The sequence below is a fragment of the Larus michahellis genome, chromosome Z, assembly GCF_964199755.1.
Source record: "Larus michahellis chromosome Z, bLarMic1.1, whole genome shotgun sequence".
In the NCBI taxonomy this organism is placed as follows: domain Eukaryota; kingdom Metazoa; phylum Chordata; class Aves; order Charadriiformes; family Laridae; genus Larus; species Larus michahellis.
This window is the reverse complement of record NC_133930.1, coordinates 3,872,989-3,900,365: the sequence shown is the minus strand read 5'-3', so window position 1 is coordinate 3,900,365 and position 27,377 is coordinate 3,872,989. Positions and strand designations below refer to the sequence as shown.

At 40.7% G+C, this 27,377-nt stretch overlaps 1 protein-coding gene across 6 annotated transcripts in view; it reads right to left on the bottom strand.

The window, feature by feature from the left end:
- Positions 1 to 1,932: 1,932 nt before the first annotated feature.
- Positions 1,933 to 27,377, bottom strand: part of SMAD2 (SMAD family member 2) — a 52,219-nt gene continuing 26,774 nt past the window's right edge. For 3 of the 6 annotated variants that reach the window (XM_074569452.1, XM_074569453.1, XM_074569454.1), the window contains 9 exons: positions 17,437 to 17,526; positions 16,083 to 16,276; positions 15,475 to 15,609; positions 11,741 to 11,815; positions 10,383 to 10,436; positions 9,054 to 9,266; positions 7,476 to 7,613; positions 7,168 to 7,312; positions 1,933 to 3,587 (listed from right to left, as the gene is read on the bottom strand). In XM_074569452.1, coding sequence (XP_074425553.1) covers positions 3,464 to 3,587; positions 7,168 to 7,312; positions 7,476 to 7,613; positions 9,054 to 9,266; positions 10,383 to 10,436; positions 11,741 to 11,815; positions 15,475 to 15,609; positions 16,083 to 16,276; positions 17,437 to 17,526 — 1,168 coding nt within the window. In that variant the 3' untranslated portion in view covers positions 1,933 to 3,463. The remainder of the gene's footprint in view (positions 3,588 to 7,167; positions 7,313 to 7,475; positions 7,614 to 9,053; positions 9,267 to 10,382; positions 10,437 to 11,740; positions 11,816 to 15,474; positions 15,610 to 16,082; positions 16,277 to 17,436; positions 17,527 to 27,377) is intronic. The other 3 variants (XM_074569455.1, XM_074569456.1, XM_074569457.1) reach the window with 1 other exon arrangement.

Sequence of the window (27,377 nt, the reverse complement as noted above, 5' to 3'; positions counted from 1 at the left end):
AGAATTCCTGTTGCAGAGAGCTTGCCCACCTGGATGGGAAACATGCACAAAAGGAAGGGGGAAATACACAGAGATGATGCTCTACTATCAATTTTCACGGATCGAAGGTGCAAGACTCCCAAGTATTCGACATCATCCTCAAACCCCAGCCCTGGAACTGGAAGAACTTCTACACGCAACTGGGGTTTTTCTTCGGAGCGGGGAGGGTTTTGAAATACAGCTCGGCGCATCCAAGCCGCTAAAAGGCAACTCAAAAGTAATTTTTAGGCTCGGGTTTTTACACCAGCTACCTGATTTTTGATTGATTGCTTGGCTTTGGCAGGACTACGAAAATCATGCCCACACAGGGCTAGTGACAAGAGAGAGATCAGAACCCAGGCACACGGAATCCCACTCCAAACTTAAGGCAACAGCTACACACAGAGTTTTTCCAGATTCCCGATACAGATAAGCAGCTGGCTGCCCATAATTAAAGTATCTCCAGTTGATTACTCCCTGCTTGGCCAGTATTTTATTTACCAGAACGGCCTCATGGAAAAAGAAAAAAATAATAATTCACTTTTCAGTTGTACTTTGGACATCAGTACTTTGACTGGCAGAAGAGGGATGAAGTCACATTCCTTACGTACCACAGGCATTCCGCGTTAAGATGCTTGAGCAGGCACCGGTCAGGCTTTGAGGAAGAGCAGAACAGCAGTGGGATAAGTCAGAAAGGCACTGGATTAAGAAACACGAGTAGGTTAAAGTTACTCAAGAACTGCCAAAAAGGGATTTAAATGAAATACAGGCAAGCAAATATTTTGAATGCAGATAAGTTTCCCTCGTTCCACTCAGCTGTGGCTGAAACAGCAATGGCAGGAGAGAATATTTTAAGTGGTACTAGCAGAAGGCAAAAAAAGTGACTTCTACGCAGAATGAGATGGCCTTGCACACAAGCAGCACCACAGGTCAACAGATAAGGGCTGCAGTGTCCTTGTACCCAAGTTGGAAGTGCGCATCGAAACAAAACAAAAAAAAAAAAACAAGAAGGGTACACTCAAGGTTATTACAGTGTTCAAGGCAAAGCGAGAAATATCGCCATAACTGAAAGAACCGAAATCCAGAGTAAGGAGAGTACAGAATGAGGTCACCCAACCCATTCAAGTCGCAACCTGCTCACAAATGCAACGGAGTCTTTCACCCAGACGAGCGGCTCTTATCTAACTGTTTCAGGGGTGAAAGTAAACATCTGAGCTAGCAGGATGTAATTTGATTGTGACAGGGGTGGGGGGGGAAAAAAAAAAAAGGGACTGCTTTCATAAACTTGATCTGGAGTAGAAGTCTCTATCGTTAAACACACACAGATCCAGAACCCCTACGACGGTGGTAGAAGCAGCGATTTCAACATCTAAACGGTACCTTTCCAGCCACAACACGCAGGACGCTTGTGCCGTTTATTTGGGGGGGTTAGAATGATTCCTAGCCTTCAACAGAAAACATACACAGCGATTAATAAAGAAAAAATAAAGCCACCATCATGAGAATTAAAACTTTTATTAGTGTATTCACATATTAGGCAAATGCAACACGCATGAAGCTTATTTCTTAGGTTCACAAGTTCTACCAATACATTAGTCTACTGGTAAAACTATCACAAACTGGTAACTGCTTTGCCAATTATTTTTTTTTTTATTTTATTTTTAATTTTTTTTTTTTTTTTTTAAAAGGTGTCTGGCCCGCTTTTTCAAGGCTTGATTTTTTGGTATTGCTTCTATGCCCTAGTCATTACGGCATAAAAAATATCCATCGCTATCATCGATTCGGTCAACTGATTAAAAGCTGTAACACTGGCCACATTTTTGTTCTCAAAGCTAAGTTCTCACTAGCTGTACTTACAAAGTACAGTAACTAGTGTAAATGGATGAAACAATGCGGGGGGTGGGGGGGGGGTGGGGGCGGAAAACAAACCAAACAGACAAAAGGCAATCCTGCTACTGCCACAATAACAAAAGAATGACAGACAGCTAAGATCACAAGATTGTTAGTAAGATGTATATTTTTCAAGTCAGAATAACCCTTCTATACAGTTTCCCAACCCTTCCCCAACCCAGACTTATTTGTAGAATATATTTCAGAATATTTTTTTTATTTTTTTTTCCTTTTGTTTTGTTTTTGTTTTTAATATGGTGCAGCTGTAGTGTCCAAGGGTTCACAATAACATGCACTGTCACGAAGAACCTAGAAGTCCTCCTTCGCTGGTCATACCTCAGCAACCACTATCCTAGAGGTTTTGCAGAAGCAACTACTTTTAATAACAAGGCCCGTTATGACATAATGAACGCGTATGATCTGGTATGTAAGTAAGCTATACAAAGCCACTCAGATCAGAAATTTAAATTCTGTTACTGAAATATGTTAAGAAGCTGCATCTATTTAAAACCTATACGAAAGAGTCTAGTTTACCCTGGGAAAAAGCTTTTTCAAGGTATTTGGCTCCAAAAACTAAAAACCATGATTTTTAGTGACATCTGTTCAACGAAAAAAACAAAACAAAACAAAAACCCACAGATATAAGGGATAAGCCAATAACCCTGCGTACTTAATCCAGTATCCAATGCTACGGTAAATTCTCATTCCATGAGAAAAAAAAAAAAAAACAACCACTGATTTCAAGGATTCAAGGTACAAAAAAAGGCCGAAATTACATCAGTGCCAGCAATACTGCTGGCAACAGATGCATCAACTCAGATGGGTAGGGAAAAGTAGACTCCTAGTGTGATGGAGACTCGGAATTTATAATATGAATTCATTTTAGGCCCCATTAAGCATATAAAGTGTCTTAAGATTTCACACATGAATCTCAAGACATTTCTTTCCCTTCCAACGGAGGGATTTTCTTTTTCTTTAAGAAGGCAGCAAAAAAGTTAAGCTTTTCTACAAGGAAAGTCTGCTTTTTATGTTTAGGACAACTCGAAAACCTGCTTATATAAAAAAATATAAAAGAATAAAGGAGTAGAGTCTTGGAATTTTATGAGAGATTTGCCCCAATCAAAAAACCAAACGATTGTTTATGGGAACTAAAATGGAGAACAGCACAATACTGTGATATTTGAGATCATGATACGTTACCTGTACATATACTTAGCTATTCATGTTATTGATAAACCATTAGGACACTCAATTATATACCCAATAAAAACACCATTAAGAGTCTTTAGAACTGTCCCTTCTTCTTTCTGAAGAAGGTATTTCTATACACTAAATTTTCATCTAGTATCAGAGTATAGGAAACAGAATCCACAAGGTGCTTTAATTGATGAGACCTCAAGTGCTGTTTTTCTTTTTTTTTTTTTTTTTTTAAAAACCTTTTTGGATAGTAAACAGTTCATGGGGACCACACACAAATACTACGACAGACGAGCTGTTATATTAAGTCTGTTGATTGGACTCGATATTTAGCCCACTGGTAACGGAGGAAGGAGTTTTACGACATGCTGGAGCAGCGTACTGAAGGGGAGCCCATCTGCGTCAATACTTTGTCCAACCATTGTAGAGGTCCGTTCAGATGAAGTTCAATCCAGCAAGGAGTGCTTGTTACTGTTTGCCGCCTAGAAAATAAAGAAGAATAAAGGAAGTCAGAAAGCAGATTGGGCTGACATAAAATTCTCCATCGTACCATCAAATGTGTTTCCATAAAAAAAAAAATAAAAATCTGTAACCATTACCATAACTTTTACTAAGGTTTTTCAGACAGTCTTTGAAGAAAAACCACCCAAACCACCTCACATCTATAAGACACATCAATAATTACACGCTTGCCCCTAACACATTGAGAATATTCTGCTCTGGAGAGATAAGAGCTGCAGCACTGACTTCAAGTGCTGCACCAAGAGCCTTACTTCTAAAAAGAAATTCAAAACTGAAGATTGTCCGACCCAGGTGACGTTCACCTCACAGACGGTTGTGTGCAGCTATATCTCAACCTTCAAAGGGTCCGCCTGCATAACTGGGTTTGAATTTTGTAGACAACTACTGAGAAATACAGAATGGAAACGCTCAGCCCTGCACCCTCAGCATGGCCAAAAGCACAGTACCACGATGATCATAAAGTCTGGCTTTTTGGAGCAACCGAGAAGATAAGCGTATAAGGAAATTGCTAGATGTTGTCAGAAACACTACGTCAAAAATACAGCGCGTGTTCGTACTGTGCTAACTGATGCTATCTCAAAGGAACACCGAACTTTATCTCCGATTTCCTGTAATCTTTCACTTCTACATGTGATTTGTACTATAACATCCTCAGACAAACTATTTAAGTAAAAATTGCGTTTCCCTTGTCTTCTGTATAAACTTGCCTATTAATTTTCCACAACGGAAGCCCTCAAACACCATACAGAAAGACTCGGTAAAGCTGCAGGGCTGACAACCATAGAAGCTTCATTTACTCTCCCATATATCCTTGTTTTAGAGACCTGTTATTCAAAAATCTTCCTTCTCATCTCCAAAGCAGAGAAGCCAGCCTTGGACACACTCTGCCTGAGAAATCCTATTATTTCGTTGTACCCACTCCAGGCATGGGAGTCTTCCCAAGCTAGACTGGCAAGACTACCGTTGCTAAGCCAGTTTTTCCCTAGTAATTCCAGCTATCCCAAAGTCAAAGCAAGGAGGCATTAAGATTCAAAGGCAGCAGATTAGTCAGACACAGACCCAGCCCCTTCGTTTTCACTGCCGGCCCTGCAACCCTTCGCTTTAGAGGAAATCTGTTTATATAAACAGAGGAACTGAAAAGGCAGGAAGATTAAGGCAGGCAGAGGATGGATTTCAAAAGTTGTCTGTGGTTTCGCATTTTCTAGGAGAAGAAAGCAGCGGGGTCTGCGCTCTCTCAGCACTCTAAAAAACATCGTTATCTCAGCCCCAAATGCCTATGCCAAAACAAAGTGATCCAATAAAAGAACAATCTAAACCACAGGAAATATAAATCCATTTAGTCTCCAATCCTCTCCCAAAGAAGGAAGTTCATTATTCCACCGCTGTCAACTCCCTTACAATGTGTTCCACAACACACTTCCTCAAAATTTTATAACTGGTTTTGTTCGACAGCCCTGGCTTTCCACTCCACTGCCATAGTCGATAAAATAGTGACTTAGCAGCCACCTCGAAGCAAAAACTCAGCTTCTTCTACCCATGGATTTCCAGTTCACATATCGCTAAGTCTCTTTGCTGTAATTACCTCTACTTAACTTTCTTCCGAAGATAATCCTAGGCCTGGGTAGTTCCTGTGCTAGCACGAACACTCGACCGCTGATCTGACCTTCTACCACCATCCTCGATTCCAGCCAGCATGTATCGAGCAAAAAGCTACAAGCTATTTTGTCCACCGAGCTTCTAAAATCTACCACCTTGCCGTATTCGGCACGTTTATGCACATATGCCTAAAATTAAGTAATGCTTTGGCTTTGCCAAAGCCTGTTCTATGAGAAACGTTTTTGACATAATAACGAAGCACAGAAGTTTTAACAAGAATGATGGATTTTCCAGTGCTTCCCGGTCTACTTTGACAATTCAGACTACGCATTTAAATTCAAGATGGTGTTTGCAGGAGCAACATCCTCTTGATCTAATCACAACTGCAGCATAACTTACAAGTTTTGTGCATCAGTAATTTATTAGCACCATCTTAGAGAGAGACGCAAAGAAACTAGTTCAGCATTATGTCAGGAATCAGTTTCTGCGCTGTTCTGGCAGCGTTTCCAGCGGAGCTTTTTCAACCCTATGATCTCTGACGGGTTTATAGACTACTAACAACAAACATTTTCTCCCTCTTTAAAAATAACTTTACCAAAAGCCTCCCCACTGCTCCAACCCAGCGCTTCCACTCCATTCACTTCAAGTTGTCTCCATATAATCTGACTGATTAAGCCTTTCTTCTGTTCTGATTTGAATGTTGTGTTTAATTACGCTTAAGTGTATACATATTCCTTTTGAGCGAAATCCAGCAGTTCTTTAAACTTGAGCCAGATTCTTTCTTGTGTACCTCTTGCTAACAAAGGGGCACCAATTTATTCCATTACTCAAATTTCTCATTTCACCTAATTAGGCCTTCACAAAATTGGCTTCATTTAGCCGAGAAGCCTCCCCCACGTACTGGCACTGCTATTTACACGTATATATTTCAAGAGCAGATAAAAGAACCAAAAGCCCATGATTCAAAGTGGAACCTGCATGCGATTACTCAACTTTAGAAATGATATGGATTTAAAAAAAAAACCAAACATAAAATCATTATGTATTGCAAGAGGGTACTGATATGTCAGACTTCACTCTTTCAGCAGACCGTTTCTAGAGAGATTTAAGGGGTTTGTTTTAAACCACATCTCTAGCTCTCCAAAATAATTAAATCTTTAATACCGCTCAGTTAGAAGTCAATTCCTTTTCTTCCAGAATTCCCATACTACATTAAAAACAGGCACTGTCCTCAACCATAGCTCGTAGTTTGTGCTAATAGAGAATACAAAATACAATTGGCATCTATTCAAAAGCAGATAAAAGACTGGTTTTTCCACTCAAAAAAACTGTTTTTAGCAGTTTCACTACATAAACACGGTCATCTTACTCCTGCAAAGTTTTTTCCACTACAAGTTCCAAAAATATTTGCCATCCCTTAAATGCGTGTTCTCCAGCTGTTCTAGTCTGCGGAATGCACTCCAAGTGACTCCAATTCTTTCCGTTGGGTCCTATCAACTGCATCCCGCACCACAACCTAACAAACTCATTATATTCCGCCTAGAACGGGACAGAGACCAAAATGACTGAAAGTCGAACAAGCAGCAAATAATCCCATAGCACAAACTGAGACACTTCTAGATGCTGTCAGTCATTTCACCACAATAAGCAAGCAGGACCGAGCAAGGAAACAGAACTTTGAGGACGTTCCTTGCTCAATAGCCGACTTCAATGCGATACTAAAATCGGTTTACTGTTCTTTAGGACAGGAGCTCCATAGCTGAGGGATGGGGGGGAGAAAAAGGAAAAAATATGGGTTTAACTTGCAGACAGCATTATCGACACTAGGAGTAAGAAGCCTGTGCATGTGGCTTTCAAGCCACAAGTAGTGTATTAGTGGAAGATGATAAACCTTTAAGTTTAAAAGCAAAGTTGTCTGGGTTTGTTTTTTTTTTTTTTTCTTACCTGTATTCAGCTCCCCATCCTTTAACAAAACTCATTCTTATGGTACACATTCTAGTAAGCTGATAAACTGCTTCAAAACCCTGATTCACAGATTGAGCCAGAAGAGCAGCAAATTCTTGGTTATTAAAGATTTTTAGATTGCATCCTATAAAGAAAAAGAAAAAGTCCAAAGGGTACAAACAATGAATAGTTGTGTTTGCTACACAAAAGCCCAAAACTATGAAGAAACTCTCAAAAGGAACGCAAATGTCACCCAGTGAATACATTCACTGGATATTTTTGCACGAGACCTTTGGTCAGCTACTAACCTGGTGGAATTTTGCACACAGTTGCAGGATGCCAGCCATATCTTTGATTACAGTTGGGGCTCTGAACAAAAATCGCGCTATCGCTTAGGCACTCAGCAAAAACTTCTCCACCGATGTAATAGAGACGTACTCCCCTTCCTGTAGCAAAATTCAAAGGAACTCTAGTTATGATATGATGCAAGCCGATTAACAAACAAGAGAGTATTTTGTTTTAGAAAAGGCCAAGGTTTTTCTTGACAACAAAACAGAAATCAATTATCTACAGGACCACACTGCTGAGCTGACAGCTGTGGCAGGAGCAGAACACAATTAACTTGCATTTTTCTCCCACGAACACACAATATTCGATGGAGAAGCAGAATAAGTTTTGGTCAAGAGCGAGATAGAATTTTCTAGCCATGTTAACGGCTTGTAACCAAATCCAAGGAAGGCAGCTGTGTTCATTACCAAATAACGTTTTCACTTCAAGGAATACCAAAATCGAAATAAAAAGATTAAATGCGACAGAATTAAAACTTGGGCTAATATTAAAGGGTTGTATGTGAAGTGGCATAGGTCACTATGGCGGAAAGAAAAAAAAGAACACAAGTACACAACTTCAACACTGTTTACATGCACCCACACTATTTTACAACCCACTGCATGCCCCTTCTCTGTACTATCCGGACAAAACCAACGAGACTTTTGTTTAGCCCTATTAAAAAAAAAAAAATACCCGTAAGAAATCCTATTGTTCACTTTGAAATTACGATTGTATTCTCTGAGTGAGGAAAAAAACCCAACCTGTTTGGGTTATTTCTAGCACAAGAGAAATAATGTACAACTGATCTCCCAGAGAAAACTATTTATAATTAACAGGTCCTTTAAAGGACATAGTTTCCCTTCCCCTTTTCCTTTAAACTTATTTTTCAAAAAAAAAAAAGCGAGCTGCTCTCCAAAAAAAAAAAAAAAAGGGAGAGATCCTTACATTTTTGCTTTTCCTCATCATTGACCATTTTGATCAGTCAGCACAGGCATTGCCTGGGTTTCTGCACATCTACAATTTTATTAGACAAACATTTGGATTTGGAGTAGAGGGAGTCAGAAGGTTCTATTAAAGAGGTGGAACTTTTTTAATAAAAGTAAAAACAAAAAAAAAAATCTTGCGAGTGTTGCTAAATAAAAGAATCCAGAAAAAAAGGAAAAAAAAGTAGTTTAATGAAAAACTTAAATCCAAGATGCAGCATCGTGGAAAACAATATTCTTCACTAACCGTTAAAAAAAAAAATCTTGATCATGTCGAAACAGCGTGTTATCTCAATGGTAGCTTTTCCCATCTCAGAAAAGAATTCAAGAAGTACTACCCATGTCCATTCTGCATTTTATAAATTAGGGTAAACTAAGCAACACAATATTCTGTAATTAAAGCTTAAATTTCAGTCGTAAACAACTCTGAATATAACAAGTTCAACGGCTGGCTGCACAAGGATGGAAGGATCCCAACACAGATCTGCCCAGCCTACCCGGATCATTCCAGAGAATTTAATGACTAAAATGAAATTAAATAGTTAAAAAAAAAAAGAAATCGGAGATTTTTACCTATGTGTCGCCTTGTCATTTCCACTGTAGCATTTCTGTTTACATTGGAAAGCAGACCTAGACAAAATCGTTCTGAATTTGATGGATCTGTAAAGCCATCTACGGTCAGGGAAGGCTGTGATGCATGGAAGGTTTCTCCCACTCTTTGATTCAATTCATAATACGCTATTGAACACCAAAACGCAGGCTCCGAGTAAGTAACTGGTTGCAAGTCTAAAAAAAAAGTGTCAAAAAATAAGCTTAAGATAGAATTTGGCTGAAAAGAAATCTATCTGCCCTGCTATTCGTCTCTTCCAGAAACGACAGCGGTAGTCTCCTCAAACTACTCAAATTTTATTTTGCTTACTGTCATTTTTACCTACCCCAGTAAACAGAATGGAATTCAATATTCCACGCAAGAGAAGGAGGAGTGGAAGAAGGGGTGATCTAATCTGACCACAGCTCATGTAGTTTGGTACTTGCATTTCGCTCAGTAAAACGATTAAGGTAACGCTGCTGCGAGTGCCAGACGCTGAGACATTTCTGTTGCCTTTCTATAACTCGCCGACGTTTTGGCAACGTTAAAGAAAAGATTAAACTATCAAACACTGAACCACACAAAAGAAAAAGAATAGGAAAACGATGTTCCCTTGTATTACACTATAGCTTTTACTGTCTCTTCATCTAAAAGCAGTTCTAAGCTCCTTTTACTCTCCCCTACTAGAGCTCAGTATCTTTCCTGTGCATCTTCAGCTTTTCCTGCGCCGCTTCCCCTTTTTACCTACCCTAATTACTTACTCAGCGTTCCGAACAGCATTTTCCTGTCACATCCTGTCACCATGCCTCAAACCAACCCAAGGGAATCTGATCTTCCCGAGGCATTTACACAGACACACAGTGACGGCACCTCGTCAAAGCAGGTGGGCAACTCATGCGGCAACAACAGTTGCGGTCACAGGCGACAGAGTCCATGAGAAGAGCGGCAGAACACACACGCACACACACACGGGAGACAGCCAGTCTGGGCAGCACTACGGATACGCTAACGTCCTTTAAACTATTTATTTTATAAATGCTATTCTTGCACACAGCGCCATATTGTTCTTTCTCTTTGCTAGAAGCTCAACAGTATACAGAAACAGAGTAGTCATTAACAAGTTATTAACCCAGCCCTATTATGTTTATCATCAGGAAGCCAACCCAACAGTCTCCTCCTAATACCGGCTCTTATTTTCTTAAATTACATCATCATTTTTAATGTGATTATATATATATATATATATATATATATATATATATAAAGAAGAGTCACCACACACGGAGAAACAATTAAAAGTATTTCCAGCTTACCCAGGCTATGATTAACCGGGGAGAGAGTACTAGGAGACAGCTCTGCTGGAGATCCTGTGGAAGCAACACAGATTGTTTCATTGCAAACGATTCTTGTCATTTCAGACGTATCTATTACCTAGACACAGTTTTACATTAAAATCCTTTGGAATAAGAAAGCTCAGAAATCCTACAACCGGTTTTCCAGCATGTCACATGCTTATTCTGAATTAAGATTACATTTAATTTTCCGGACTCCTGGGAGCCTACCCCTCCTCGTAAAGACTCGATTAACATCTTAGCGTTGCGTTTGGCAGAGCTCTCACTTCACGCACGCTCTGCGAACATAACTTTATTTACGCATTTCTCCAGTGAGAAGGTGACTTCTTCTCAGATTCAGTGGAAAAAAAAAAATCTAGGCAAAAGCGGACGAGATGATCAAGATATTACCTCTCTATTCTCAAAGGAGAGGGTTTATCTCTAGAAAAGAACAAGCTGGATTTCCTCATTTGAGGAAATTATTCTTTCCTGGAAGGAGGAAGGCAAAAAACTGAGAAAACCATGACCTCTCCAACACAATTTGTGCGCTGGTAGGGCAAAATACAGAGAGGCTTTACACAGAAACGTTCCTACAATGACTACCGATGTCGGGCTTTTTTAATTAAAGGTACCTATTGTCACACGGCAGAAAAATATTGCAGTTCTTCCAGAAACTAGTGCAGTCGATTCCAATTAACTGCAAAAGGTTGCTATCATTAGCCAACCAAACACACTCAAGTCCACCAGCACGTAGCAGGAGGTTCTTATCCAGCGCAATCACTGTGCTTTGTCCAAGCCTAAGGCCAACCAGATTATCTAGAAACCCTTTCCTACGAAGGCACAAATGCTTAATGTTTCTTCTACTCTTTCAATAGAGCCTTCCATACAAGAATTAATTTGAAACGTGGCAGAAGTGATAAGGCTGTCGGAGTTAAGAGACAGGTTCTCAAAAAAAGCAGCGTTTCTATAACTTGTTTAGGCCAACAGACATTTTGCTTCAATGAACCTGTTTCCAGAAGGTAAAGTTAGGGGTAAGTTGAAACCAGCCAACTATTAAGATGTATTTTAAGGCTTTCTGATGAAGGCTTAATTAGACCTGTATGCTTTTGTTACAAAACAAATGAAATGTACTTATTGTAATGTTTTAAAAGCATTCCTCTAGCAAAAAATTATTTTCTTCACACAAGACTGCACGTGATATGTTAAATAGAAAACTCCAGGTTGTACAGAGGGTTCCTGCCATCGTCGTTCAGGCTGAATTGATGCCACTACGCAGAGGGATCACGACTAGTCATCCCAAGTCCTTGAAAGTAGTGGAAAAAAAAAAAAATAAGCGTTACCTGTATCCATGCTTTGGTTCAACTGCTGGTCACTCGTTTCTCCATCTTCGCTAATATATCCTGGAGGTGGTGTTTCTGTCAAAAAAAAAAATATAAAAAAAATCCACCTCAATGGATTCAATGACTAGGGAAATTTATAAGATTTAGCATTTTGGGGTTTTTGTCCTCAAGTCTTCACAAGCTCCAAACGATACCTCAATACTGAGTTGGAATTTCATTTTGCTGTCCCTTTTTCCTTCCAGTAGGACTTCAAAGGCATTACCTGCCTTATTGTCTATGTGAAAACGTATCATCTCTTGTACGGCGGTCAATTGCTCAAATACGTTGCATATTTAACAGATAATCTTTGTTTGTTCCATTTTATACAAGATACTTTCACTACAATGAGTAACAATTTTGCAATTGTGATCAACAGCTTTCACGTTTAGTAGAATTACAAATGAAAAAAAAACCATCTGGTGATTAAAAAAAAAAAGTGAGCTGTCTTTATGTAGCGTAACCATCAGATCAGATGCCCTCCCACGCCTTACAGAAGTTGCTAGATTTAAAGGTTATTTTTCAGTTCAGTCCCCAAATCCAATACCCAACAGTTGATTTTACTCATTAATGCAATAACTATATTATCTAACGAGTTATACTGCACAAGCTCTATTATAATTATTACCTCCAAGCCCTGTTAAAACAATCGGCTATTCTTGTAACTCGCTTTCTTTAAAGATGGAGTTTCACAGACCAAAGTCATCTCAAAGTAACAAGTTTGAAGCATTCCGATAATAGAAACTGTGTCTAATTCCACAGAAATATCTTCAAAACCCAGGAGAGTAGGGTTGTTCCTTTCCTCCATTCAAAACGTACTTTGTAATCCAGATAATGAGTTAACCAACTGCCTTTCAGGAAATAATTTTTCTTTGAACTGGGCAAGTGTCTTTTCCTATATATTAAAGGCAAAACCTGGATTTGTTTAGTGAAAGTGTTTGAAGCTATCTCTACAATCGCCTTAGAATTGTCTCCGAGACATCTGAGGGATTAAACTTATTTAATTACATTATTACCAAACAGCAGAAATTTAAAGATAAAGCCTTTTGCTTAAGAATTAAAGTCAAATTATATCCAATATCACGTCTGAGATTCACAGCGAAATACCAAGATCAGAAGGACGTCAGCGAGAGGAAACTGGAGTCAGCTGATTAAATAAAAATGAACCAAAAAGAATTATATCTTTGGTTCATTCTGTAAAATTAGTGTGTTAAATATAGACGGGACAAAATTCAAGAGAGAATTTAACAGCAAGGTTCAGGGAAATCTTTAGTAACAAAGTAAAGACGACAAAAGTCATACTTGTTTTGAACACTTTTATAGAATTCATTGTCATAAAGTGGACTCCACCCATCTCCAATATCATTTGTTATAGCTAAACCCACAGCCACGGTAAAAGGTCAGTAACCACTTCAAATCCGACACACACCTCCTGTTTCCAGTTGCTAATCTGGGCTCTTTGGCAGAGATTACTTTCCATATCTAGTCTCTGAAGAGAGAAGATTTCCTCCACCTAGTACTATTAATACTGATTTAGGGTCAGAGGTTGAGCACCACCACAGCTGGAAATAAATACTCAAGTGCGGCATTAAAAATTCTTAACAGAGCTTGAACGCGGCCACAAGTTTGGACAACGCAGCTCAGGGCATCCGTAACCTGAAAGGGAAGATACAGCCCCAAAGGCCAACCCGCACCTTCATGATCACCTTCTTCCCTCAAGTGCTGTGTCCAGTTTTGGGCCCCTCACCACAAAAAAAGACCTTGAGGTGCTGGAGCGTGTCCAGTGAAGGGCAACAGAGCCGGTGAGGGGTCTGGAGCACAAGTCTGGTGAGGAGCGGCTGAGGGAGCTGGGGGTGTTCAGCCTGGAGAAGAGGAGGCTGAGGGGAGACCTTCTCGCTCTCTGCAGCTCCCTGAAAGGAGGGGGTAGCCAGGGGGGGTCGGTCTCTGCTCCCAAGGAACAGGCGATGGGACAAGAGGAAAGGGCCTCAAGTTGCACCAGGGGAAGTTTAGATTAGATATCAGGAAAAATTTCTCCACTGAAAGCGTTATCAAGTATTGGAACAGGCTGCCCAGGGCAGTGGTGAAGTCACCATCCTTGGAGGTATTTGAAAGCCGGGCAGGTGTGGTGCTGAGGGACATGGTTTTTGTCAGTGTCAGGTTGATGGTTGGACTCAATGATCTGAAAGGTCCCTTCCAACCTAGACAATTCTATGATTTTATGATTCCCAGCCGTAGGTGAAAGCAACCTCTCCGTAGACCGAGTACCAAGACACCACTGCGATGCAAAACCACCATGGTTGTTAGTCTGGTTTACCGCTAAACAAAACTGTTCTCTGAAGCAGGTTCTCAAGACAGACAAGACTTATGACCTTGCTAAGTATTCCAGATAAAGTTGGCAAAGTCAACTGAAGTAAGACGCCATGATATGAAGACAACAGAAGGGTGGCAGTGACAAGGAGGCAAGGTTTGGTGAGCTGTATAAACATTTGAGTATCACGTGAATACCCACAATCACCTTGAACAAAACTTCCTGCAAATAAGTACCTAGAGTTGCTTTAGCTCCTTTCCCTAGCACTGGATTTTCAAATTGTGGCTTTTCCAGCAAGTTCTTTGCAAATGCTATCAAAAGCCCTCAAGATTGAGTCAAAAAAAGTATACATTAAGTTAAGAAAGCAACACCAACTTCTAGCACCTTAAAATTGCTCTTTAAAGATCTGCTGTCCCTAGGTGGCAACAAAAGTGGCACAAATTAAACAGATGAGATCGAATTCACTGAAATTTTTTTGGTGCCATTTCAGTTCTTTAAATATATTTAAAGAAAACACAAGTATAACATCCTGTTTAAGGCACGCAGATACAATTTGTACGTTGCACACATTTGAGTTTCAAGGCAGCTTGTTCTTCAGGAGAACCCAGCTCTGAATTTTCAGCCTGTTCGTAACATAGCCGCGTTAAACATTTATGAGAAAACTTCAGTTTTGCTTGGTTTTACACTCCAGGCAACTTCCTGAAGAGACAGGAAACAGGAAGCTGGGGCAGGAAACAAAGGTCACCGATTTTATGTTTCAATAAGGGTACAGGCTTTCGGGTGCACTCTGGCAGATTAGTCTTGGTATTTGTTTTGGGGTGGGGAAGAGGCAAAGAGGGGGAGGAGGAATTCTTGAAGCGTTCCGTATCGTTAGGTTCTTCTTTCACACTAGAAAGGCAAAACTGTATGCACACAATAGTTAACAAATACACAAAGCAGACCCTGATCAATTATAAACTACAAATCAAAATACTTTTCAAGTCACTGTTTCGCAACTTAAAATTTTCTCCACATACTACACATGGTGAGATTGAGACGCAGTTTACTACTCGATCTCCAATAAACAGCATTTGGCAACATCTGTGTGTCGGTAAAACAGTCTTAAAGCATAAGGCGAAGGTCTACTTTGTACTCATTAGCATTATGAGTCTTAAATAAGTTATTAAAATCAAGTAAGCTACTGTGAAACCACAGCAATGTGGTTTCACACAGGACCGCGTTCTGCAAACAACAGCGTTCAGGTATTTCCACTGGAATTAATACACAACACCAACTAGATTTAATTTATTGGTGCATCTTTCAATTAATTCGATCCCTCAGCAGGACGAAATTCCCATCTTTGTTCCAGTGGCACAACGTTAAGTGTTTACAGAGGGAGTTAAGGAAATACCTGGTATGTAATTGCTCTGTGGTTCAATTCCAGCTGGAAAGTTAGTGTTTTCAGGAATGGAATGGGTATAGTCATCGAGAGGCGGAAGCTCCGTTAGAATCTCGGTGTGCCGCGGCACTAGTACAGGAGGCAAGACTGGAAGAGCAAAATTCAAAGCATTAGTAAGAGCCTCAAAACCATCTAACAATTTCTTAATGTGTTTTGAAGTTTTCTGACTCTTCACTACTGGTAATACTGCAATTCAATCGTACTACTAGTTACTAGAGGAATCAGATTCCTGAGGTATCTTTTGAGTAAAACTATTCCGTATTAGCAAAGTTAAATCATCCCTATTCTCCTTTTCAGTCCGGACTGTACTTAGCCAGCTGGAAACTGCTAGCGGTACTGGAAGTGTTCATCGGGGGTATTTAACGCGTTTGTAAAGATTTTTCAGTATCTTTATTATTAAAAACTTCCAGGGGATGCTATTCTCAAAAGCTGTATCTCTAAGAAATCTTGTGCTCCTGGCAAGACAAAGCATCATCTTTCTTTTATTTTTCCTTTTAAAACATTATGCTGAACAAGTACGTACAGACGCTGCTAGAGAAAGTCAGAAGCAGTCTTCCTACCTGGTGTCTCCACTCTCTGGTAGTGGTAAGGGTTTACACATACTTCATCCTTTTTAAGATTAAAAGCATATTCACAGTTTTCAATTGCTTTAAGTTCATGGTGACTGTGAAGATCTGGCCAGCGCCACAAACGACAGTAAATAACATGCGGTAATCCTTTACGATGAGATACCTGTAGACGGCCATCGAGAGATCTATACGGGAAAGACGTTGAGAAGTATTTACAGACCGAATACTGTCTCGTAATCACTCAAGCAACAGTGTACACACATGGGATGAGTATTTATTCTCAGAATTCAGTGGACTGACACTGTTAGTGACATTTATACTCTTGTTAAAAGGCTTCAAATGTGATAAAAAGGATGGTATCAAGCAGTGTCTTAACTTAGTTTTGAGCTGCTCAAATTATTGCCAGTGAATTTAGAGTTCATTAAAAGCCACTTTACCTCCAACCAAGTATTTAGGATGATTGCTTCATATACTTTTTTTTTTTAAATGCAGAAACAGTTGTTAAAGAGAAAAAAAAAAATAATCACACACTTAATAGTCCCTTCCGCTGCTAAACCTCAAGGCTTTGCTGTGGCATGGATGCTTTATGGCTTTAAGCATAAGAATTCCCACAGGACTGCAAATAAGCCTATAAGCAGTCAGCTGCCCAAGTGATCCACATGGCAGTATAACTGTAATGCAAAAAAGCATGAATGCACATCTTGTAAGGGCTGCACAGTTTATCTTCTCGCCTTCATCTGCCTCGCTACCAGCTGAAAACGTTTTGCTAGTTTTAAGACAGACTGCATATGCTTACACAAATGCAGATGTTTGTGATTGTTATGGGATGGGAGACAAACCTCAATACACAAATCAAGTAATGTGACATGAAAAAAAAAAATAAAGACCCTGGTTTAGAATTCGCCCACCGTTAACTACTGAAGAATTTACAAACAATTCTTTAGTAGCTCCTACCCGAGCCAATTAGCAAGATTTAACTGAAAGCTTGTGGCATACAAAGCAGGTTAAACACTTTGTAAGATTAGGTCTAAAGAATTAAGTATCCCAACTTTGTTAATATAAATACCAGATCACATTAGAGCTTGCTTTTAACAAGTCTTCCCATTCTTTCAGTGGCACTGGCGTGAAAAAGGAATATTCCAGAATTAGAGTTTCATTGGTCAAAACATCAGCTGAGAACACTCGGATTTCTACACTGGCAAGCAAATATTTTTAAAATGCTGTACCATGAGAGGCCTAGGAAGCATTTTAGTCTATTTCACAGCTAAAGCATCCCATTACAGACCCTCCAAAGCCAATCCCTCCCACAAGACTTCTATGATGCGAGAGAGGGCAGAATATTCACCTGGTTTGTTCAGAGAAGCTGTAAAGGCCTGTTGTATCCCACTGATCTATCGTGTTTGGTGTACTCAGTCCCCAAATTTCAGAGCAAGTGCTGTGCATAAATTGAAAACAAAAACAAAAAATTGATATGAATATGGAACATGGTTATTCAAAACACCATGATGTCAAACATGGAAAAATGTACAGAATACTTCCTTTCACATAGAAGATAGAGCACCGTTAGACTTGCACTTAAACTGACATCTCATGCTATATTTTCTATATGAAGGAGGCTATCAAAATGGAACACGTGATTCAAGGTAAATGATAATGTTTTTAAAAGGTGAACAAGTTCTCTGGTTTTAAGTAGTCAATACAGTTGCAATGTTCCTTAAAACAGGCAAAACTTCCTCAGCCTAGCTCTTAACAAAATTCAGTTTTCCAGGGTAGTTTCTGGCTTGGGTTTTTTGTTTTTGTTTGCTTGTAAACATGAGCTTCCCTAAGACTTCAAACAAAGGCCATGTGTATCTAAAACCGAACATCACAATCTAACTTTCAGGTACCACCACTTTCGCATTAATCTCCTTTTCCACGCACGTACTAATTTGCTGCTTTTCCCAAACCGGTAAAATTCAGACTCCGAAAAAAAGCACATTGTAGCTGACACTTCTCACTGTTCTCTGTACTCTCCTTGAATAGAGAGCTACATACTCTTTTCCACCATATACAAAACACAGAACGTTAAATGCAGTTTTACAGTATTGTATTTTAAGACTTAACTATAGAACAACAAAACTTTAATTGCTAAATGAAGCAGGAGGAAAGGAAAGAGAACTAATTCTTTACCAAACTGGGTCAATGACAAGAGCGCAACAGTAAAGAAAAAAAGACCGTCCGGTGGTAGACACGAACTAAAAGCAGCGGCAGATTTAAGTAAAGCAAGAAAAGAGCAGCACGTTTTCAGAAGCATAAATCGAGCTCTATCGTAGACTTCCTCGGTCACCACTGAAGACAGTTTATTTTACATAAGTAACACACAACTAGACATCACACCTCAGAAATCAAGATAATGTGGCTGGTGAGCAACTTACAACTCCACTCCCTAATTACGAAGCCTGAAGATTGACTGGCTGCTATATCACCTTTAAAGTTAATAGCCTCTGAAAAGTTGTAACAAAAAGAAAAGAATCCAAGCTCACCAGACTCCTGGTTTTAAATATAGGCTTTGCTATATAAATTTACGCTCCCAAACTTAGCCGATACACTCACAAGTTTGGCTTAAGCGTTCAAGGGAAGGAAAGTGAGGCAGGTATTTTTAATTTCTCGCCCCTACACAGAGACAAGTCATTAGTGTTATGAAACAAGAGAGGAGACAGCACAGCACCGTACTGAAAACCACTTTCAGGCCTGACAACCACCTAAATTGCATGGTGATTTTAAGAAAACATAAGTGTGGGCTACTGGCAATAGGAAGGAAAAGTCCTCGGCCCCTTCTTGCCTGTCCCACATGCCTCATTTCTAACGCCATCCCAGGGAGGTTGAAAAGTCCATGCAATTGCGCAACAGCCCCAGTCAATGAACTGGCCATCTGACCATAGAACACGTAGATGAAAATTAATGTTTTCAGAGTTACTTTTCAGCCAGATCAGTTCTTCTGTTCACTGTGGAGCCACCCAAGCGCTACACAAAGGAGGACGGAGAGCGCAATTTTTGGCAGCAGCCTGCATTTATCACGAACGAAAACGTTAAATAAAGTACAGCCTTTGACATTTTACTGATTATGGACACAAGTAAAACTTTGTACTAGATGTCTTTTTGTCTAGGAGGGAGCAGCGGAGCCACACGTGAAGGTCCCTCCTCTGACATACCCAGCTCTTCAAAAAAAGCCAGTTGTCCTGAACATCCGTCCATCCAGTTACATCCGTCTCGGACACAGGCAGCATCGCAGAAACAGAGTGGGCAGAAGAGGGATACTGACCATCACTGCATCAGTAGAGCCTGCAACTTCTCTTTTTCATATTCCTAAGATGCCTTCTGGATGGTGGGCTGCAAGAAGCTGTGTGAGGACTGAAATAGCTGCCCTGAAGACACACAGGCAGCCTGCGGGACACCAGGGAGCTTCCCTGCACTGCACTGTGTCCTTAAATATGCGCCACTACTGCTGGTAAGACAGATCATCACGCACATTAAATTAGAAGAACAATCAGCAGACACAAAGCCTGCTGCATATTAATTGACAGAGTCAGCTCTGACAGCTTACTACCTTTGAGCAATGGATCCTTCATACAAAGCAGCGCTCCAAAGCCGATGCTGTCACACAGATTACACGTTCCCAAAATTGCGGGGCGCGTCACTGGTGTAAGCATGACACGCCACGCATTTGCTTCACAAGACTTTTAAGACAACACATGCAAAAGTAAAATTACATAGCCCTTGACAAAGCCCAATGAACAGGAACGGTCTTTTGTATTGCTAACCTCTTCTCTCTGTAAATATTCAAACTACCAAAGCTGATAGCATATTCCATAACCTACAGAAAGACAAACAGCATCCTGAAGCGACTGTATGACTGAGCCATAGTTTGCAATGAAACACCATGGAGGGAGGGCAGGCCAGGGGGTACAGAAAAAGTCCTCAGTTAGAGCAGAAGCGCTTCAATATTCAGCGGCTTACATGATATGCTGTCTTCCAGGATGGATGTCTGCTTAGAGTTACGATTAATATCCACATTTTACTGGCTCATCTACACTAGGACTATACTCCAATTCCAATAATCCACAATCAAGCACTGAAGAGCCTGCAGGAAGTCATCCTGTACGATCAATAAAGTCAGCCCAACACAGCTTTTATTGTTCACGAGAAGAAACATCTGAGGAAATAAAACGGTCTCCCCACTCCCCTGCTCACATAAAAGACCCACTGCCTAGAAGATGCAAGACCGGCCCCCCGCCACTTCACCCAGACAGAAAAACTACGGCTCTTAATATTCACACACACGCACACCAAATCAGAATGAAACTCCTCACAACCATAAAGAGCATAATTCATACACAGCGCTTCCATGAAAGGCCACAGTATGTTCATTCATACACAAGCGAAAGCCTGACGGAGGGCAGACACGTCTACTCTACCAGCGGTAGTGGCTGGAAAGAAGGTGTCTGCGTTCTAAAAGATAGTTAAACAACCAGTAAAACCATCTAAAAGGGAGAGAGGAAGCGCAGACTTTTTAGTAGTACAGAATTATTACCCCAAAATAAATAGGAGGCATTCTCTCCTAAACCTACCTTTCCAAAGCATCCTAAACCCCTTGTGATGTGACGAGACCTTCTATGCCTTAGTCCATAAAGAATTTGCAAGAGTCAAGGACTAACATCTGTACTCATAAATTAAGTCTTGTCTGGAAACATTCCCAGGCCCTGGAACACGATCATGTACGCTAGAAAGCAGCTAGGACATTCCCCAGCACTGGGCCGTGCCAGTTAGCGATCTCCCACACAATTCCCAGGTTTGTGAGTCGTCACACCACGGGGACCACTCGTACTGGGCAGCTCAGATGTAGCCACCCTGCCCTGGTAGCTAAGAGTTTAAGAGTATGGACAATGCAGTCCTGAGCCAGTTGGCCGCGGTGCCTGGGAACATTCCCAGGCACGTTTAATTTATTAGGAGGGAGGCAGCCAAGACATATCACCATTTCACCTTTAGAAAGCAGACTGCCCTCAAACTGGAGTCCAGAAGCACGCCTGAAGCTTCATGTTTTACCAAACAGGGGTTTTTGGTTTTGAACTCGCTGTACACTGCGGCGCTGGTAAGCCATCACTGTTTCCCAAATATAATTTGGCTCCTGCATCCAAGCTGTACTTCAATCTTTCCTGTGTAGACGGCACTTAAATACACTCCAGAATACAAGCTTAAAGCTAATATACTTCCTCCCACCAGACCAGACACTTTCATTCCAAGGAGCATTTTCACTGCTGTTCTCAAAACAATTTGTCTGTTGACAGAAACGAGGTCAACTACACAAAAGCTAATATTTTTATCTTTTCAACACTAGCTTAGATTAGCAAATCACCATGTTCCATGGCCTCTAGCACTCCCAGGGCAAGCTTGCTTGCGTACTGCTTTGCTGCTTTTGCAGACCCCACAAAATAAGTGAATTTGTTATAAGGGACTTTAGGGACATAAAGCATCACACAGGCTCAGATTCCCAGGTGTTTTGAAGTTCTAACAAAAGAAAACCATTTCCTAGAGAAAGGAGAAACGCTCAGAGGATACTTGCAAGGAATAACAACTACTCTGAGACCCACGGATTTTTTAGGGAAAAGTCAAAGTCTTGCAGACATCTGGTTAAGCTGCTACACACAAAACCTGCGACAACTCAGTCTCGCAATTCTTATCTCAGGACTGGCCAGAGGACTGATGTGGTGAAAAAAGGGGGAGACAAGTTACTACTGGATGGAATTAAAGCTACCTCCGTCGGTGCCTCTCCCCAAGTGCAAAGGGTTGCAAGAGTTGGCATTTGAACCTGTCTTTTCATCTGCTTATAAGGAACAGCATCTCAGATGATATTGTACAATTCTGGCAAGAAGAATCTTTAATGTGGCTATCAGCATGCAACAGCACACAGTATGCCTTCACTTCTTCCATTTCATCATTTCCTTTAACAGGAAAATCTGAGTTCCAAAAAAACCCTACTCTGGGCAAGAAATTACCTAAACAGCAAAGAGCTGTAGCAGTGCTTCGCAATTTTGAGACAAAGTGCCAAAACTGCCTTGCTTTAGCAAGACAGAAAATACTGACACAGACAAGAAAAATGTGGACGCAGGAAAAACCGAAGCATCAAAGATAATCAAAAAGTATTTGTATTGCCCAGTCTCCATATCACAGATGATGTTCCCAATCAGCATCAACAGTGCAAACTGTCTTAGTGGAACAATAGTACCTGTAAGTCTACTACAAAAGTGGACTATCAAGTCCCAGTTCAAATTCAGATGAATTATTGATCTACCATGAAGGGTGAACATGGACGTGATTTGTGCCACGCACATAAGCAATATGATGGCTTGCTTTAATATATTATATCCCTATTGAAGGAATCGCAGTCTGTATCAAAATCCGTAATAACCAGATATAAACTGCCTGGGATGAAACAGTCTAAAGTAAGACACTATAGTGACATTCAAGAGTCCAAAAAATATAGATGGACATCATCTCAACTAGAACACACTGCCCAAAACCAGATTCTTCTCTTTGCAATACGGCTAGGCAGCAAAGGATGTTGACCCATCTAGGTGAAAAAAGGAACAAGATAAGGCTGAACAGGAGAAGATGATCATTGCCAACCAGCGTATTAATGTTAGTCTGTGACAGTAAGATCTCTTCCTAGTGAGCACAGAAAGCCATTCGCATCCTGGCTTGTGGTGGCAGTAATTCTGAACTAGAAACTTCAGTAGTTGGAGATGCAGCTACACAGAACAACCCGCAGCCCCCTCACTGATATCCAGATGCCAACTAATAACGCCACCTCAGGTTGGTACTCAACCCAGGCCGCTTAATTAGGTTCAGTTTCTCAGCCCAGTTAAAAGCCAGATGTACAGTTAAAAGCAAAAGTGCCAAATACGAAGCACAGATTTACAGATCCACGCAAGCGTGTGCAATTACTGTCCAAGCAGTCACGACCACAGCATCAAACAAGCTGCTGCCTACACATGGCACTGCACACACTCCAGGATGTCTCTCTCTTTTTTCCCCCCACGTGCATTTGCAAAACAGAAGATAGAACTAGGAATAAAGGTGGTAGGTCTCATCAATAATACTCTGCTTTATAGAGATGCTGTTTTATTTGAGGCTATAGCTGAAAGAACCTGAGGGTAGCAGAGTTTTAAGCAGTACCCTATATGCACCAGAACTGTTACACGCATGCTTCGGCTGGTGTCTGTATATTGCAGGTTGTTGCTACTATGAATTTATTACCAACTTTTAGAGAGACAGAATGAACAAAGCAACTTTCCTACCACTAACACTATCTACAGCGTTGGCAGTGCTGCACGCTCGAGGTACTTTTTGTACTAAATGAAGTGCTTGCAACAAAGTACGACATCAGATGAAAGTAGGCAGAACCACTTCAAAAATATTTACATACAAAGTACCAGAAACTCTATACAGAAGCTGTTAAATACTGTCACAATTCCTACATAACTACAATTCCACTTTCTTCTTCAAAGTCTTGCAAAGAAGTAGAACAGCTCTAAAAGGGCACAGAGTTCAGCTGACAGCCTCCTCTTTACCTGAAGTGGTAGCACTAGAAAGATGGCAAATGAAACCTGAAATGCAAATTGCATCTCACTAGTCAAAGCCCGTATTATACAGGAATCATTACAGAATGGTCTTGGCCACTTAAACTTGCTTCTTTGTGAAGTATTACACCGAACCCCCAACCTTTTTCTTGAATCTTTCACATCTTTCAGAATCCCCAGTCACTAACAAGTTTGCAAGTCCATGTTCAAGGCAATCTTCTCCATTTGTTTTGCTCCCGCATCTTATAATCACAAGCCTTTCACTCAAGCACGTTTTCACTCAAAGACTAAATAAGAAAAATGGAATAAGAGAAAAGATCAGAACCAGAGAAGTCACTTAGCACAGGCACACAGCTTTATATGAGCCCAAAATTGACAGGACTTACTACCTCAACAGATATTTTGTCAAGGGGGCAGAAAAGAGGTGCAGAATTTGCTTGAAGAGCTACACCAGGCTATCCAAAATGGAGCAACATACCGAGCAGGAAACTAAGGCAGGAACACCGCTACATCGACTTAGGCTCTGGTTCATCACTGGTGTAGCTGGATTGAACTTGCACTCGTATGAAGACACTGCCCCTTACACTCCACTGATGGTGACTTTGAGAAAAGGATCAACTGATGGATGAAAGAGTAGAATCCTTCCTCTCATACCAGTTATCTTCTTCCTGATGCAACTGGGGTTCAAGAAGCCATAAAGCTGGGATGGAGATCTACCAAATCTTTGGAACTAGCTCAGAGAGGGTCTCAAAGACAACAGTCACAGGAAAGACTGATTTGAAAGGCGTAGGGATAATATAGATGGATCAAAATCAGCAATTAAGAGAGTTCATTGGCTTACATACAGTACGGTATTCAGCACAGACAACAGTTGCTACCAAGTCTACCTGGTCATGATTTCCTCAATTCTGGGTTTCAAATGAAAATCTGTGCAGCTGCTTTTATACTCTGACCTGACAGTCCTTTCTATATACAGGCAATTAGCATTTCTCCCTATTACAGCCCAAAATGTCTATGTACCAGGCAGTAGCAATGCTAATTATATTGCCTGTCTTTGCAAACTAGCTGCATAGCCAGCTGTCTGAACAAAAGCTTACTGTAAAATGTAGTTTGGCCAGCCTTCGTTGTCTCAACTACTGAAATGAACGCTGCTTGTGGTTTCTTTTCCCCATGCTGGGGGTGGCAGGGAAAAGGTTATTTGCCCTCTGCTCACTTCGAAAACTTTAGAGAGATCTGCAATAACAATGCAAATGTTAAGTTACTCTCATGAGTTATCTACCCTACTCCTCTTTGAATCTTACATCATTTTGCATCCCTGCAGAACTGACCAATCTTTTTACTTGCACCTCCATCATCCCGTATTACGGTGACAAAATGTCATTACTCGCTTAAATGTATATAACCAGGCATCCACATTCATCAAATGGCACGACTCAAAGCTACAGCAGTTCATTCCTGCTTGTGAGTGATGTGAAGCAACACAGAGGTCCTGATCTCATTTTCTTGCATCAGGAAGTGTAAAGATTCAGTAATTCAGTACGAAATAATGATTTTTCTCCTAGGCACCTGCTAGAGGGATGAGCTAATACCTTGACCAATGCCAAAGACGAAGCACAAGCGTGAATTCTTAAAGAACAATTTACACAGATCGCAGTGCCACTCATCCTTAGGAGGAGGCTTCCATGGAGACCGTTTGGGTAGAAAAGCAGACCCCTAGGAAAGTCCTGTTAAAGGGCAGTATCAGCAACCAGAATAAATGGATATTCGCACAGTATTAAGTACAGGTGGGCAGTTAGTTTGCTAACAGATTCTCCCATGCTTCAAAGGAGAAATGGAACCTGTTAAGTCTAAGAAAAAGATATTAAGTCATGTCTAAAAGGAGCCCTGGGCTCCAGAAAAGAAAGCTCTTACAGAACTGAAAGCACAGGTTTATCTCTCCTTACAAACTCAACAAAAGAACAGTAAAACTGGCAAGTGGGGCACTCAGCTCTCACAGTTCTTCCACAAGTGTCTCCAACCCCTTAAATCTACTTTTCTTTAAGCAATCGGTCTTATATACACAGCAGAGAGAGCTTGGTTTTCCCTCTCCCCCAGAATCCAAAAGCTTTTTTTTTTCTTTTTCTTTTTTTCCTTCAAGCATATGCAACACAGAAAGATTACTTGCTCAAAACAGTAGCTCTACCTTCTCTCCCTCCCTCCCCCCCACCATATTCAGGCCACACTGCATCCAAGAAAGAAATGTTTATATATGTACATATTTAGTGGAATATAAACCAGGAACCATTACACAACTTCTCATAATCAGAACCCTTTTGCGAATAAAGTTTACATAGAATTTTATACAACACATGCAGAATCATTACATCAAATACTAAAAGCAGCATCTGAACTGAAGAAAATTACTTAAGTAACCTTCCTTATAAATGGATGTATGCTAAAAAATTAACACATCAAAATAGCCAGAAAAGCAGGAGGCACAGGATACAATTAACCTCTCTAACACTGTGGGAAAAGAAAAAAAAAAAAAAGTCATTGAACAACTCCGATTTACTTCAGCTTAAACTTTAAGGATGTCCACAGGGGACGCACAAGTGGAACGTGAGGTACAAAAGATACTCTGTTATAGCCTAACATCTGAGCTGCCCATTGCTCATTTCAGGGCCAGTAGCTAGTTTCTTCCAGTTTTGCAGCGTGCCAGGCCAGCAAGTCATCGTGATGAACAGTATATGCTTCTGTTGCCTTTTCTAAAGGCACACTTCTTCCCGGTCACATGTGCAACAAACTGCCTACAAAGGCAAAAATACAGATATAAGGCAGGCCTCTTCAAAGCACTTCACCCTCCTCCCTTCTCCCAAATCCTGACATGCCAGCCCAGTGCTGTCAGACAAAATAAAGCAGCCAACAACAATCAGCGTTACCTTTATTTTTCTCTCGATGCTAGGAGATGCCAGAAGGATAGCACCTCAAAGTTCAAGAGCAATTTTTCCGGGATGCCATGGAAACCAAGCAGAAGTAAAATATTTATTTCTTTTCTTGTTGTCCATATGGTCTGTTCAGATGCAGATCCTATCAAGGAGTCTTTACGCCCTGTTCAAAGTCGGGGGGGAGCAGCTTGCAAACTTGTAAGCTTCTAAATGGCAAGGTCAAGCAGCGATGAGATGGTGTTCAGGACGGAGAAATAGAAGGCACGAAATAAAGCTCAGCCTCACTCAAGAGTCAGCAGGGAGTTGGCCACAAGTCTTACGCTAAAAAGACTGAAGACAGGGAGCGTGCAAAAGCAGCCTATGGAAATCATGAGCTAACAGCTTTTGCTGGGAAACTTGCCCTAGAAGTTCCCCGCTCTCGACATAACACCACAGCTTTCAGCAGCTGCAGTCTGTATCTCACAAACTCTGAAGCAATCTTACGGGAGATAAAATGAACCACAACACAGATTTACTCCCCTCAAAAAAAAGCCATCAAAATCAGTGACTTCTAGACGCCCCTGCATCCAGTGAGGGTGACAAGTATTCAACAGCATTCACAACAGCAGCTCCTCAGAGACTAACGAGGCAGAATGCAAAAAATAAAACAAACCACAAAAAACCCCAACAAATTAAAAACAAAAAAGAGAGTACCATGTGGACCCACAAGCTCGGAGGACGTGGGTGTTTGTACTTTAACATGACAT